At 42.0% G+C, this 16,955-nt stretch overlaps 1 protein-coding gene across 2 annotated transcripts in view; it reads right to left on the bottom strand.

Moving 5' to 3' along the window:
* Positions 1-16,955, bottom strand: part of DPYD (dihydropyrimidine dehydrogenase) — a 505,368-nt gene that overhangs the window by 261,590 nt on the left and 226,823 nt on the right. For both annotated transcript variants that reach the window (XM_081914137.1, XM_081914136.1), the window contains exons 9-10: positions 14,510-14,617; positions 9,685-9,854 (exon numbers count right to left, since the gene is read on the bottom strand). In XM_081914137.1, coding sequence (XP_081770263.1) covers positions 9,685-9,854; positions 14,510-14,617 — 278 coding nt within the window. The remainder of the gene's footprint in view (positions 1-9,684; positions 9,855-14,509; positions 14,618-16,955) is intronic.

Here is a 16,955-nt window from a genome sequence, read left to right as displayed (position 1 = left end):
ACTTGTGGGGTGCCTCAGGGTTCTGTCCTCTCCCCCATGCTTTTCAACATCTACATGCAGCCGCTGGGAGAGATCATCAGGAGGTTTGGGCTGGGTGTTCATCAGTATGTGGATGATACCCAGCTCTACCTCTCTTTTAAATCAGAACCAGTGAAGGCAGTGAAGGTCCTGTGTGAGTGTCTGGAGGCGGTTGGAGGATGGATGGCGGCTAACAGATTGAGGTTGAATCCTGACAAGACAGAAGTACTGTTTCTGGGGGACAGGAGGCGGGCAGGTGTGGAGGATTCCCTGGTCCTGAATGGGGTAACTGTGCCCCTGAAGGACCAGGTGCGCAGCCTGGGAGTCATTTTGGACTCACAGCTGTCCATGGAGGCGCAGGTTAACTCTGTGTCCAGGGCAGCTGTTTACCAGCTCCATCTGGTACGTAGGCTGAGACCCTATCTGCCTGCGGACTGTCTTGCCAGAGTGGTGCATGCTCTGGTTATCTCCCGCTTGGACTACTGCAATGCACTCTACGTGGGGCTAACTTTGAAGGTGACTCGGAAACTACAACTAATCCAGAATGCGGCAGCTAGACTGGTGACTGGGAGCGGCCGCCGAGACCATATAACACCGGTCTTGAAAGACCTACATTGGCTCCCAGTATGTTTCCGAGCACAATTCAAAGTGTTGGTGCTGACCTTTAAAGCCCTAAATGGCCTCGGTCTAGTATACCTGAAGGAGCGTCTCCACCCCCATCATTCTGCCCAGACGCTGAGGTCCAGCGCCGAGGGCCTTCTGGCGGCTCCCTCATTGCGAGAAGCAAAGCTACAGGGAACCAGGCAGAGGGCCTTCTCGGTAGTGGCGCCCACCCTGTGGAACGCCCTTCCAGCAGATGTCAAAGCTATAAACAACTACCTGACATTCAGAAGACATCTTAAGGCAGCCCTGTTCAGGGAAGTTTTTAACGTGTGATATTTTACTGTATTTTTGGTTTTTATGGAAGCCACCCAGAGTGGCTGGGGAGGCCCAGCCAGATGGGCAGGGTATAAATAATAAATAATTATTATTATTATTATTATTATTATTATTATTATTATTATTATTATCCCAACCCTCTCTTCCAAAAGAGGGAATAAACTACAGCATTGACATAGCCTATTTCCTTTCCATTGTTTCCAAGGGGGCGGGAATCTTAAATGAAACATAAACTGGCAAAGTAAAACAGGAACGCAATAAAACCACTCCATCTTCACTTTCTGCTCTGCTGAGCCGGTGTGGACACTGGAATAGAGTGAGTCATCCACCTCCAGCTCTCTTCCTCTTTGGCCCTCTTGGATTGCAGTCTACATCTTCTACACCCTGGGCTGCAATCTATCATTGTGGCTCGTTCTGTAGATTCCAGTGTTAGCAGGTTGAGATATGCATCCGAACAGGACAATGGTAATATTCTCAATACACATCAACCTCTCTCCCCGCAATCAGAAGATCAAACTGTCTTTTTAACCATCTTTTCTACCACCCACTACTTCTGGAATTGCATTACTTTTAATTAGCAGCATCTGTTAGGAGACCTCTTGGATTTGAAGTCAGAAATGGAATCGGCTTCATCTTTGTGAAAGGCTCTTACAGTAGGCTTCATTATCATTCCAATATGAGAGGAGACCACACAATCTGTTCTGGGAATAGCAGTTAGACCTACACACATTCCGTTGTCAGCTACTTGCTGTGGTGCCCAATTATCAAATCCACAAATGTTTTAAATGAATTAAAATGTGTAAGGCAAGGCTGTCGTTGTAAAATATTCCTCAAGTCTGGGATTCATCCAGTCTCTTTTTGCATTTAAATTATCATTTATGATTATTTTTCTTTCCATTCATTTGACACATACTGAATCTACACAAAGCAACATCTTCCATGGCCAATAGTCAGAATTCTTTCTACTCCCATTGGTCAGATGTCTTTTCTTAAATGTCAGTGATTTCAGCTGAAGAATGAATTCAAAGCAGCAAAGCCCAATTTAGCGAGAGCAGCAAACCTGCACTCTCTGTTTTCCCCCAAGCTCCTTCTCCCAAAATTCTACTATTGTTATGTGCACCACTCCTCATTAAAGTGCAAGAAGGAAGCCAACACGTGAAGGTTTAGTACAGGTATGGGGAGCCTGTGGCTTTCTGGGTGTTGCTGAACTACAACTCCCATCAGCCCCAGCAAGCCAGGCCAACAGCCACAGATGATGAGAGTTGTAGTTCAGCAGCATCTGGAGGACCCAAGGTTCCCAACACCTAGCTTAGTAAACCAGAAAACTGGTGCCTCCGCAGATATACACACTGCCTCCACATATCTGCAAGAAATATGGCAGATGGAATCACTGGCAGATAGCAGTCTATTGCGCGCGCACACACACACACACGACTTCAGAACTTAGACAAAGAGGAGATGGATGGCATATCAGACAGTACTGACAGTATGCATTAATACTGTTACTTGTTTTGATTATTTTTATTATGCATTTTATTATGTATTTTGTGCTTCGTATATGGTCTAGGTGTTGTGAACCGCCCAGAGACCTACAGGTATAGGGCGGTATACAAATTTAAGAAATCAATCAATCATCATCATCAGGCCTCTTTCTCTCTGTTAATCTACAAAAATGGGAGGTTCCGACTGTGAGGCCAGAGCGAAAGGGCAACAGTACAGCAGCTACAGTCTGGGTAACAACCATGATAGAACAAGCACCCCTCCCAAATTCCAGCTACAGAATGGACACAGCAAACTTGATCCCAACATGCCTATCAAACAGAGCAGATGTGCATTGTACATTGACAACACAATGCCACCAGTATGTAACTATGACCTCATAATAGCTTGTCCTGAAAAAGAGAAGCAGAGGCTACAGACATTTGTAACAATGACAGGACCCTTGAGGATGAGCCCTGCCATAGAGACTAGGGCTTGAATTCAAAGGAATGCTAAGTAACTCCTTGCGCAAGTGGAACAACAGCTGCTTGTGCAAGGAGACTTCCTACTCTCCTCTCCCAGCTTTCCACCATATTTCGCTGTGATCGTGGCAGCAAACCACCCAGAGACTGCTGAATATCTTCCCCACTCCCTGCCAGTGCTCTTTTTCTAGGGGAAAAATTGTGCCGGAACTCACCATGAACACCTCCCTCATCCTCTTAGAATGGCAATGATGCTTACCTGAGAGGTGCCAGAACCCACCTGAGAGGTGCTGGAACTAAATTCCTGTGAGTTTCCCCTGGAAAAAAAGCCCTGCCCCCTTCTATCACCATGATACTATGTCAAAATGTAGTGCTATTCGGAGACTGGGACAAGTGCTGCCATTGTTACAAAACAGGAGGCAGAACTAAAAGGCTTTTTCCCACCAAAATTTAGACCCCCCCGGAATGCTTCTGCAAACCTCCTGAAATGTCACCCAAATGACCTCCATTATTTACTTCAGGGGTCAGCAAACTTTTTCAGCAGGGGGCTGGTCCACTGTCCCTCAGACCTTTGGGGGGGCAGACTATATTTTTTTGTGGGGGGAATGAACAAATTCCTATGCCCCACAAACAACCCAGAGATGCATTTTAAATAAAAGCACACATTCTACTCATGTAAAAACACCAGGCAGGCCCCACAAATAACCCAGAGATGCATTTCAAATAAAAGGACACATTCTACTCATGTAAAAACACGTTGATTCCCGGACTGTCCGCAGGCCGGATTTAGAAGGCGATTGGGCCAGATTCAGCCCCCGGACCTTTGTTTGCCTACCCATGATTTACTTCTTGCTTCAATAACACCCACCATTTTGAATGAATCTATTCTTTGTGAATTTAAGAATATAATTTCTAGTCATGCTACCAGATGCTTGACTTGCTAATTTGGTCAAAGATGTTTTCACATTAAGGCAGGAGTTGAAATTATTCCAAAAACTGGGCATCTCTTGAAAGGATTATGCAAAATGGATATGAAATTTAAAGAAGAGCTTAACTCTTTTTTCTCAGAGCCAAACCTTTAGGGTTCATTGTGTTCTATTTGTGTTCACTAAAGTTGATAAGATTACTAACTTTTATGGTTTAAAAAAAATGTGGCAGGATTTAGAAAAGCTGTCCCGGTTTCTGATTTGATCCTGGAGTTTTCCTTTTTTCTTAGGATGTCCCTATTCTCATCAAAGAAATGTTGGAGGGTATGGAGTTCAGCAACCACTGAACCAAGGAGATAATTACCTTTAGAAGACATCTGATGGCAGCCCTGTATAGGAAAGTTCTTTTTTTTAATGTTTAATGTTTTATTGTGTTTTTATACATGTTGGAAGCCACCCAGAGTGGCAGGGGCAACCCAGTCAGATAGGTCGGGTGTTGTTGTTGCTGTTAGTATTAAATAGGGCATTTCTATTATCACGGGAGAAATGTTGGGAGGTATGGCATAGTCCATGGTCAAAAGTGATGGTGGCTGTGGTTCAACAATATATAGAAGGCCACTGGTTTGCTACCTCTGTTTAAGGGAGGAAAAAAATCTGCAAACAATATTTACACCTCAGCAAAAAACAACAATAGTTCATACATAAGAACCAGGGAACTACCATCAGAGTTGTGCTAAGAATAAATTAGTGTATTTATTACATTTGTTCAAAAATAATCTCTCTAAATTATTACTCTCCGACAAAAAAACTCCAGAACATAAATTATGTAGGATGAAAAATTACTCTCTGTTCTAGATTATTCCCCACTAGTCACCTTGTGCAACCGTTAGGTCTACATCTGTCCCTGAAGAGAGGGGGCTATTTCTGCATATATTTTGTAACTGGGGCATATCTGATGTCTCATTAGTGTGAATTATGCAATAATCCGTGGTATGCGGCACATAAATTACAACAAAGCAAGCCCAACACATTGCGATAATTAAAGCTGAAATAAAAAGCTTTCATAATAAAATAAATGATTAAGATGCCAATCAGAAGCTTAATATGTGTGTGGCGTATGCATGCTGGCTACTGAAACTCTGATCTGAGTTCCAAATTAAGTTGTGGCTCGAAACATTGGTGACCTTTTTTTTTTTTAAAGCACATGAATTCAACACACAGACTTTCTTTCTGAGGATCTCTCCCACATGTAAATAAAATTCCTGGCCTGCCTCCCACCAAATTGGCAAAAATGTATAGAACAAGCAGTAAAACCTGTTGGAAATGCAAAGAAAAGGATGGCAACTTCTATCACATGTGGTGGTCATGTAATAAAGGAGTTTGGGGAAGCGGTTTATAATGAGTTAAAAAAGATGTTTAAGTATAGTTTTCCCAAAAAGCCAGAAGAATTCTTGCTAGGTTTGGTGGAAGAAGATATTAAGAAGATAGATCAAAGACTATATCTGCATGCAACAACAGCAGTTAAGAGTTTTGATAGCTCAAAAGTGGAAGCAACAGGAGATGCCGACGATAGGAGAATGGCAGATAATATTGGTTGAATATGCTGAGATGGCTAAATTGAAACACAGAATTCGCAATCAGGAGGAGACAAAGTACCAAAAAGAATGGAGTGAATTTATGATTTATATAAGTGAGAACTGTTCAAATTTGAAAACGTTGGCAGGACTGAAGTAAATCTTATGTCATGATGTAATGTTTAATTAAAGAAACTTTGAATTATAGAATGGAATAGGAAAACTGGTGGAAGGGAAGTCAACGGCTCTATGGAGCATAAAGTAGGACATATGTAACAAGATTTGATGTTTTGTTGGTGGGTGTTGGTTGGTGATCTTAAATCTCAATAAAAATTATTTTTAAAAAAAATAATAATCCTGGCCTGCTCTTCATAGACATCTAAAAGTTGTTCATTTTTATGTGTGGCCTGTAAATATCACACACAGTTTGGAGTGGCTCTACATGTACATTTCCTCTATCAGAAGGTCAATATTTAGAGTCATGTCACAAAGGTGAACTGGCTCATGAAAACAGCCACATGTGAACTGGAGTGATGGGCCAATGAAACTCAAGCAGACATTGCTTTGGGGACTTGCCAACCTGACTGAATTCATTGCTGGGAGGCTTTCATCACCTCAGATACATGGATTTCCTCTGCAAAGTTTTTTTTTTTTATTAAATAACAACATTCCCATTTTGTGGTAAGTAATCATTTGAATGCAACATAGAATGGAGTATGGTAATCTGTACAGTGCAACTGGGTAGTTATAATTTATATATTTGGAAAACTGAAGTAACCACCCAGAATTCTCATTCTCTCTCTCTCTCTCTCTCTCTCTCTCTCTCTCTCTCTCTCTCTCTGTGTGTGTGTGTAATTTCCCCCCAGTCTCAATTGGAATTACAAAAGTATTACCAAATGCTAAACTGCATGTCTATAAATGGGAACGTTCAAATGTCATCGTATATTTTTTAAAAATAACAGTAGCAGACCCTCCAACTGTCCCTATTTTCCAGAGAGAGTCCCAGATTTACAGAAGCCACTGTGGCTTCTGGTTTGATCCCAGAAAGTCCTGCTTTTCCTTAGGACGACCCTAGTTTCCTCAGTGAAACGTTGGAGGGTATGGAGCTATGTGACCCCCGAGTCAATGAGATAACTAACTCTACAGCCTTCTGAAGACACCCGAAGGCAGCTCTGTATAGGGAAGTTGTTTAATATTTCATCATGTTTTTATATATGTCAGAAGCAGCCCAGATGGGTGGGGTATAAATAATAAAATTGTTGTGGTTGTGGTTGTTATGGAATAAGACGTCCCTATTTCATTGGAGAAATGGAGGGGATGCAATAGAGATCATAGGAACGTAGGAAGATGCCTTATACTGACTCAGATAATTGGTCTATATAGCTCAGTACTGTTTACACTGGCTGGCAGCAGCTTTCCAGTACTATCTCCTAGCTCTTACTTGGAAATGCTGAGAACTGAACCTGGGACCTTTTGCATAGAAAGCCTGAGGCACAGAGCAACCCATACAAAGAGCCAGGCCTGTGCAGAGTGCAAGGGGCAGCCTGATACACTTGCCCCAGGCTTTGGAAGGCTAAGCTGGCCAGGGAGTCCCCTCAGGGGCCTGGTGGACTTGCATTGTCATGCCAAGAATGCTCCATGCCTCTTAGCTGACTGGGAATTCCTGCTCCAGGCCTCAGACAAGCTCTGCACAGGCTTGTGTAGACATGTGTCTTGTTTTAAAAGTCTGACATTCAACTCTTGGCATCTCCAGTTAAATGATATCTAGTAGATGGGTTGGGTCCATGAAGACATGCCAGTTAGAGAAAGCAGAAGAGTTTGGATTTGATGTCCTGCTTTATCACTTTTATCACTAAGGAGTCTCAAAGCGGCTAACAATCTCCTTTCCCTTCCTCCCCCACAACAAACACTCTGTGAGGTGAGTGAGGCTGAGAGACTTCAGAGAAGTGTGACTGGCCCAAGGTCACCCAGCAGCTGCATGTGGAGGAGCGGGGAATCGAACCAGGTTCACCAGATTATGAGTCAACTGCTCTTAACCACTACACCACACTGGCTCTCAAGACTAGGCTAGATGGTCTGAGTCAGTATAAACTTAGGAACATCCTATAGTTCCTAAGAAGACCACAGTAAACACCTCATAGCAATATTTTATTTCAAGTGGCTGGCACAGTGTTATGAGACGGCAAAAACCATCAGGTGTGAGACAGGTTTATTATATCTCAATGTCTTCCTGAGGGGAAATATTTCCACACTTGTATAATTTTAAGTTACATGAAGGTTTTCTTACGATAGAAAACTCTCCTCACAGTTGACAGAAACATGCTGTGAATAAAGAACCCGTCTTGCACAAACTTGTTTTTGTATTTCAGGGCCAACTCTAAAGGGCTTGAAGCTGGCATGTGCCAGGATTCCAAGAGGCCATGAAGAGTCCACCAGGTCAACAGCGCTATGGTCAAAAGGAGGCACAAGAGACACATTAATTGACACACTCTCAGGGCTGGCGCCAAAGGCTGGCATGTTTGACGAAAGCCTGATGGACCTCCTTCTCCTCTTCAGCATGTTCACCCACCTCTCACCCTGGGCCAGATAACAGTGGTGGTGAGAAGGAGGAGGAAATGTCATGACTCTCTGCCAAGCAAGCAAGCAAGCAAGCAGGTAGAATAATAAGAGCAGCAAGCAATTAGTGATGTGGAGGTACAGGGTAGATGCACTGACAGAGGGCCCATGGAGGATTAATAATAATAATAATAATAATAATAATAATAATAATAATAATAATAATAATTTATTATTTATACCCTGCCCATCTGGCTGAGTTTCCCCAGCCACTCTGGGGGGGCTCCCAATCAAATGTTAAAAACAGTACGGCATTAAATATTGAAAACTTCCCTGAACAGGGCTGCCTTCAGATGTCTTCTAAAGATAGGATAGCTGCTTATTTCCTTCACATCTGAAGGGTGTTCCACAGGGTGGGTGCCACTACTGAGAAGGCCCTCTGCCTGGTTCCCTGTAACCTCACTTCTTGCAATGAGGGAACTGCCAGAAGGCCCTCGGCGCTGGATCTCAGTGTCCAGGCTGAACGATGGGGGTGGAGACGCACGCTCCTTCAGGTATACAGGACCGAGGCCATTTAGGGCTTTCAAGGTCAGCACCAACACTTTGAATCCTGCAAAAACCTGGAGCTGACCCTCCATGCACTCCTAAATTCATGCAGCTGCAACTCATTTTCACAAGTGGTATGTGATGTTCTCCCAGATGCACCAGATATCAATGTAATGTAATGTTTATTTTTACAATCAGAGAGTAGACTTAGTATTTATTTTGTTGTGGTCCTATTCAATGCTGGCTGCCTCACAGACAAACACCCACCTGCACGCTGTCTCTGGCTGAGGTTCTAGCCTCCTCCATTAACCTCCCAGAGGGGTCTTCCCTCCCAAACATAACAGTACACAACAAACATCTTAAAGGGGTAGCACCACATGGGAGAAGCTGTCTCTGGGCTTGTCTACGCTTCCGCTTGCCCCGTGCCTAGAAAGCATGGGTCTGAGTGGTTTTCTGCTTGACCTGAGCTTTCTAGACATGGGTCCGAATGATTTTCCCATTGCTCTGCTCCTTTCCCAGGGAAAACTAGCTCTTTAGCTCTAAATCAAAGCAAACGTGAATCTGGAGAAAACCTGAATTGCTTCGACTGAGCACTAAAGAGCGGTTTTTCCCAGGGGAAAGTAGCGGGACAAAAGAAAGTGTGGAGAAGTCCTCTGTAGCTACGGCGCAACATGTGAATATGAAACCACACACTATTTGTGACTATTTGTACCTTTCCCTCTGACTTTCTTTTTATATATTTGTTTCCAAACAAAAACAGTAGGGAGCAAATGATAGGCAGGGAGTAGGGGAAGAACTATCTCGTCCTTTGCTTCCTAGCCACCATGTTGCTCAAAATGTCTCCTTTCCAATGCTATTTTTTTCTGTCCTGCCATGGGCATGGAGGGGAGGGGTATAGACCTCAGTATCATATCCCCTTGGATGAAAGAAAGTAAATTGTTGGGGGGGGGAGTCAAATTTTGAGTATAACAAATGCCCCATTGGGAAATGGCTGCCCCCCTCACCCCCAATTATCTGATCAACCCCCCAAGCCGGCTGGTCCCTATTGCCCGTGTTTTAATGTTAGGGGAATGCAGCAATAACCCCCACCCCTCAAACCAGTGTTGCATATCTTAATGTATTTTCTATTAGTACTTCCGGTGTTTCAGTTTGGGGAAAACTTACCTCCTCAGGGACAGCCCGTATATTGGTAAATCCTTTCCTGAACACCACAAATACGCGACGAGCTCCACAGCGCAAAGCTGACGTTGCACAGTCAAAAGCGGTGTCGCCCGCTCCAAGAACAATCACTGCTCCCTGTATTGATGGCAATGGAGAGCGACAGGCGCACATTCCTGAATGATGAAAGGAAAACCCCATTTTCAAGGAGGGGAAGAGAAAGAAAAAAAACCAGAAAGCTATTTCTGCATGACAGCTCAAACGGCACTTATACTCGAAGCAATGTAAAATTGCATCTTGCAGTTTTCAAGCATGGAGAGTCACTATCAAATTATTCTGCTTCATTGAAAGACAGTTTTATTCCCATTTTTAAGATATGCTCATACATGTAATTTCATAGTCAGTACCCTTTAGCAGCACTGCCTTCCTGTCTTGGCAGGATATAAAGTACAATGCATTTCTTCTTTAAAAATAAAAATAAAGGGGAGATTGTAGGGCCTTGTCAGATTGAGTGAAACTGATTTAAGATCCTGGTATTCAAAAAATTAAACCTTTGACTCATTCTTATCGCCATCACTATTCCTTGAGAAAGAGAGAGGGAAATCTTGTTACCAGAAATTCTGTCTGTCACCCGATCTAATGTGACTGGAGTCCCACTTACTCAAGCCCTTGTCCAAAGAAGGCTCCACAATTGTGGAGGTAGACTACAAATGGGAGAAACTGAGGTTATAAAAAGGGAAACAGCTCCAACCACTATTACTTTGCGAATCATGTCCTCTCAAACAAGATGGCGTCCTGCACATGGCAATAATATTTGTGCTTGATATCCAGGGCTCCTGGCTCTGGTCCAATCTACCTAGAGCCTGTTGTCACCACCATATTTATTTATGTATGTGCATTCATCAGGTGTGGGGAATCTTTGGTCCTCCAGCTGTTTCTGGATTATAAGCCCCATCATGGCTTTGGCCATGCCTGCCATATTTGTTTCCTACTTGTTTTGTTTCTTAAAAGAATTATGAGGAGAAATATGAAAGTCTGTACAGTGTCAATAAGTCACTGTCTGGTAAGGTACAGGATACTGAGAAAGGCTTAAAAACAACAACCCTTAAAAGACACAAAATCCATACAATGTGTTGCACTTTAAAAGCAGGCAGAATGCAGCTAACCACTGATTAAACAAATTACTGTAATTTTTAAAATGATACCATAAATAGAATAAACCTGTAATCTGAAGGGGCCTGTGATAGTTTCATTCAAAAGACTATGTTTTTAAAAGCATATCACCAGTGGTCTATAATTCTTACGTTTGTGCTGCGGTAGTTGTGAATTTTCACAGCAAGGGTGGAGAACCACAAGTATCAATTTCTTCCAAGAACAAAAAAAAAGTTAAACACAGGCCTTTGGAAACTTAAAAAAAACCCCACCACACGCACATGGAAACCTTCAGCATAGCATAGTACATAACCATTTATTTTTCCATATGGAGACAGAATTGAATTTTATCAGGACTGGTCATATTTTCACCAGTTTTATTTCAGGCAACTAAAGTACAACAGCAGTTTGGGAGACCATTGAACTATTTCCTGAACCCATCCCCATGCTAAGGATTCTGATTGTTTTTTCTGTTTGTTTCCTCAATATGCTGTTCTTTTATTGGGTCTTCTTCCTGGCCATAGTCACTTGAACAAGCCTAGCAAATCAGGGATCACATTAGAAATATACATAGCTAACAAGATTTTGAAATGTGCTGATGTCACTGAGGGCAAATGAAGCTGCTTAATGGATCCACTGCCCCTAACCACAATTATTTTATTTATTTAACAAAATTTATATACTGTTTGAATGTTTAACAAAAACCCTCCAAAACCTCTAAGTGGTTTACAACAGTAAAATCACACCTTTGGAGGCTAAGGCCCGAAAAAGACCCAATATGGAGGCCAATTGGCCAAAATATTGGGAAATACTAGAAAGGGATGGAGACAATTGGAAACTGCAGAGTTTAGAGAAAATGAAAGATAAAGTGCGAGACTGGTTACACTATGCTCAGATTAAGGAAGTGTTTAAGATTGATAAAAAGTTAGGATTCCAGGTGGAGAAATCGAAACTGGAGACAGAACTGCTAGAACCTAAGACCAAGGTACTTTCAAAAATGTATAACTTGCTGCTGAAATGGAACACACAAGACGAATTGGTTAAATCGGCTATGATAAAGTGGGCCCAGGATATTGGGCACAACATTATGTTTGAGGACTGGGAAAGGTTATGGACCACCGGGCTGAACTTCACAGCATGTAATGCTCTGAAGGAAAATGTAATGAAAATGATATATAGATGGTACATGACCCCAGTGAAATTGGCTAAAATATACCATTCGTCTGATAACAAATGTTGGAAATGTAAGGAAAATGAAGGAACATTCTTTCACCTCTGGTGGACCTGCCCTAAAGTGAAGGCCTTTTGGGAAATGATATACAATGAGTTAAAAAAGGTATTTAAGTATACCTTCACTAAGAAACCAGAGGCCTTCCTTCTGGGCATGGTCGGCCAGAACGTGTTAAAGAAGGACAGAACATTTTTTATGTACGCTACAACGGCGGCAAGGATACTTATTGCTAAGAGCTGGAAAACCCAAGATCTACCAACACTGGAAGAATGGCAGATGCAGCTGATGGACTATATGCAACTGGCTGAGATGACTGGCAGAATCCGCGACCTGGGAGAGGAGAGGGTTGAAGAAGACTGGAAGAAATTTAAGATTTACTTACAAAAGTACTGTAATTTGGTTGAAGCCTAACAAGGAAGCCAGAGCAGAAATAACTGTCTACCATTAAATTATAATTTTTTATTTGAGTTTAACCTAAATATTGTACTTAAGAGCATAAACAAGATGATAATTTGCTTGGAAAAATTCGTTTTTAATGATGAAAGTGGAAGCGGGAGACGTGAGGGAGTCCGCAATAGTATGAAAGGATGTTATGAAACCTATTCTGTTTGTTAAATATGTATCTGTAAAAAATCTTAATAAAAATTTTATAAAAAAAAAAAAAAAATACAACAGTAAAATCAATAAATCAATCAATAAAATATTGATGAAACAGGTATTGAAATCAACATTAGCTGAAATGGGTGACCATGTTCGCTTTTCAATATAATGTCTGAAAAAGGGACACATTCGTAAGCTGCTGGATATGTCAGTGAGCTGTTTCGTCCTCTTTGGCTAATGCCTAGATTCCATTCAACTCATGTATTTACACAAACCCAAATTCTTCCCACAATACTGTACTTAAGACAAAGAGTTTTGACACAGAGGTGAGCCAAGCGCCAATTATAAATAATTGTGAATTACTTTCGATGCAGAGATTGGAAACGCTGAAATAAAAAGTTTAGGCCTAAAGCACCACACATTCCTGGCCAAAGCTGCCACAGGTATGGTAAGTTGTCAGGTCTACTTATGGAATGGGCAACTTAGTTGTATTATGGTTCTCATGCGACATTACCAACAAATGTAAGTCGTTCTTGGCAACTTCCAGAAGGAGAAGTACACTGCTTCAATAAGTATTAATATTCACACAGGATTGAATAATTCAGCCTTGCCGAATGTCACAGGTTCATAGACTCTACCTCCCGAAGACTGTAGACAGATTTCAAAAATGTTCATCATCTTATCCTATGAGGTGACAGGGAGGGGGGGGGGTTCTCTCTTTAACCAAAAAAAGCCTTGTCATCCCTTTAAGCGGTACCATGGTTGCTTTGTGAATGTTGCTGGGCAGAACACGCCCAGGAACCAGGCTACTTCAGGAAGTAGAGTAATTTCCTACCTTGGGTTATTATTGCAGCTGGTGGTAGAGAGACCAATGGGAGACTCCACCTCAAAATAAATAAATAAATCACTGGGAGCAACTCTGTCATGGCCCCGTGTCATTTCCATTGGGCTTTTCTTTCATAATGAGGAATGCTACTGACCTAATTGCAGCTCTATCATTGCAATTGCTGGAGCAATGACAAAGCTATTTTTCCTAGCAAAATGAAGACTGCATCCCTTTGCTGATTTGCATTTATCATGGTAATCCACACAACTAAAAAATAAATGAGACACTCCCCCCAATATAAAGGTGTCCAGAAATATTCCTCCACCACCACCACTTTTATGGAAAACTATTGTTTCTTTTTTCTTTTCCCCAGGAAACTGTAATGTCCCCTAGTTTGGGCATAACACATAACCACAGCTAGTTAAAAATCCTCTTTGCACAGGGGTAGAAAAAGGGAGGGAATGTGACAGAGCCCTAAGGCTCATGCACATAACACTAAATCATAATTGCGTGCTCTTCTATGAATGACTTTTCATTCTAAGCTGCTGGAAAATCAACACTATGGCCTGTGTTTAAAGACTTCTTCTGGACACACAGCTCCATTTTCCTTCAGAGCCGGAGAGTCCCACAACATTTTAAAGAGGCTTGCTAAAGGAAACTCAAGAATGTGCACAAAAATGGCATCTCTGGCTCACTGAATGCCACCCTATGGGCAAGGGCAAAACTCTATGCTCAGTAGTGTGAATGACTTGCGTTGTTCCCTGCATACCAGTTTATATTGTTTTATAAAAGCCATGCTCTGTGTGCCTTCCATATGGAACATTACAACATATATGTCCCCTTCCTGGTTCAGGGTGGAGGACAGAATCCAAGGTTTCCTTTTATTGAAGACTTTTTATTAGTAAGATTCTGAGTAACTATAGATCCTGATACTTCATATTTTGTTTTTGTATTAAGCATATCGAAATGTGAGGATATAAATGTTTTGCATAAATATCTTGAGAACATATCTTTACAGCTACCTGGTTTACTTGCCATAGCCACCAATGGCAGGAAGTCTTTAGATGTGTAAAATCCTTGATCCATTCCCAGACCATGAAATACAGCTTCTCTCTTTGGTTCTGGTAGACCTGAAAAGTAGAAACGGTATGTGAGTATGTCAAGCATTCATAAGAAAGGAAAATATCTTCATCCTATCAACCATTAAATTAGAAGAACCTATGGAACTTTGCTGACAACCAAAAATGACAATTCATGATCATTATATTTTGTGCACAGTAACTTTTTACTCAACAAAGGCGTATTCATCATCAAAATCATTTATATAATGTTTTCAAGTGGTCAAAGCGTTTCTAATCTATCATACACTGTAGTTATAACTATCATGCAATGTCAGTGAATATAGTGGTACCTCGCAAGATGAAATTAATTCGTTCTGCGAGTTTTTTCGTCTTGCGAATTTTTCGTCTTGCGAAGCACGGATTCCCATAGGAACGCATTGAAAGACGTTTTCGTCTTGCGAAGCAAGCCCATAGGGATATTCGTCTTGCGAAGCAACTCAAAAACCGAAAAACTTTTTCGTCTTGCGAGTTTTTCGTCTTACGAGGCATTCGTCTTGCGAGGTACCACTGTATTCTTATCCTCTGTATTGCAGGTGGGGAAACGGAATCAAAGAGTAAAGTGTTGTTTGGCCTGAGCTCACCTAGTGAGTTCATAGCCAAATAAAGACCTGAAGTTGGGGGTAATCCAACCCCCCCCCACCAGAGCAGATTTAGAGGGGCAAAGGGGGAGAGAAGAAGATGAGGAAGTTACATTATGCAGACAGAAATCTTTGCACTAATGGGATGACTTTGTTGGATACAACCCAATTAAACCATTTTGATATTTATATGATTTGCATAAGGGCTTGACAAAAGAGCTCTTCATGTTGATTACACATATTTCAGCATGAACAACTCTCTACACGATTAGGGCTCATCTCTATATCCCCCCCCCCAAAAAAAGATCCTGTACACATTCAGAAAGATCTACTGGGTACCTCTACTAAGGGAGGAAGGGCAGCTGCCATCAGGAAATATATCTCTGTTGAGCATTCTGGCATCTTTTCTTTCTTTCTGTAATAAATACTGATAAGCTGCTACCCGACAAGGATTTGTTTCAGCCACTTGAATGGACAACTGTAACAAATATTTTACCAGTCACCACAGTGTTGACACATTGTCTTTTCGGACCTTGAAAGCCCCTCACTTGAACTTCATGTGAAAGAATACACCAAGTGCCATTTTACTTCCCTGAGACCTCAGTCAAGACAAGAAAATGTCTGAAGACAGGAAAATAAAACATTTCTCTACATCTGGAGCAGGGAGACATTATGAGTGCAAAAAAACTAAAAAACCTGACACTTAGAAAAAGAAAATCCAGAGATATACCTTCAAGGATGAAGGACCCTGGAAGACCATATCCTTGGATGCCTGCCATACTCACTGCCAAGAGTCATTCAATGCTCCATCAAACATAGAACATGCAAGATACCCACAATGCCCCCACACAATTGAATGCCCATAAATTTCCAAGGAAGCAAGCGCAATATCTATTTCCCTTGAAAACAGATGTGTCAGAGCAAAAACTGGTGTGTGTGTGTTGCATTTAAGAGGAGGAACTCTTGGACCAAACTCAACATCCCAGATGCGGGTGGTGCTGTGGTCTAAACCACTTAGCCTTTTGGGCTTGTCAATCAGAAGTATGGTGGTTCGAATCCCAGTGACAGAGTGAGCTCCCATTGCTCTGTCCCAGCTTCTGCCAACCTAGCAGTTCAAAAGCACGCCAGTGCAAGTAGATAAATAGATACCACTGCAGTGGGAAGGTAAACAGCATTTCAGTGTGCTCTGGTTTCCGTCATGGTGTCCCGTTGCGCCAGAAGCGGTTTAGTCATGCTGGCCACATGACCTGGAAAACTATCTGTGGACGAATGCTGGCTCCCTTGCCCTGAAAGCGAGATGAGCACCGCAACCCCATAGTTGCCTTTCACTGGACTTAACCGTCCAGGGGTCCTTGAACTTGACCTTTTTATATATCTATATCCCAGACTAAACCATTCCACCCTTCCTCAAAGAGAGCAAGACAGATAATGTAATGTGACTTCAGAAGGAAAGTTGATGTGTTCATAACACAGGGCATAATTACATATTTTCAGTTGCATCTATTATACCACAAGTGCAAGGATGTCTCCTCACTGCAGCCCTGTGTGTACTGCTTTCCTGGAACTGAGCTGAAATCCCTTGAAGTTTTCCCATAGACTTGTATTGAGAGAAGGCTTTGGTACTTCAGCCCCTGAAGGCATTTGAGGCAATGCAAATAGATAGGACCCTATTCTTTACTACACAATACAGGGGTTGCTATTCCCCTCATTTACTACCCTGACTACTGCTGAATCAACATCCTGTGTACCTCTCTTTCCTCCTAAATATG

This window comes from Podarcis melisellensis (genome assembly GCF_964234715.1).
Source record: "Podarcis melisellensis genome assembly, chromosome: 6".
NCBI lineage: Eukaryota > Metazoa > Chordata > Lepidosauria > Squamata > Lacertidae > Podarcis > Podarcis melisellensis.
This window is presented reverse-complemented; position numbering and strand designations above follow the sequence as displayed.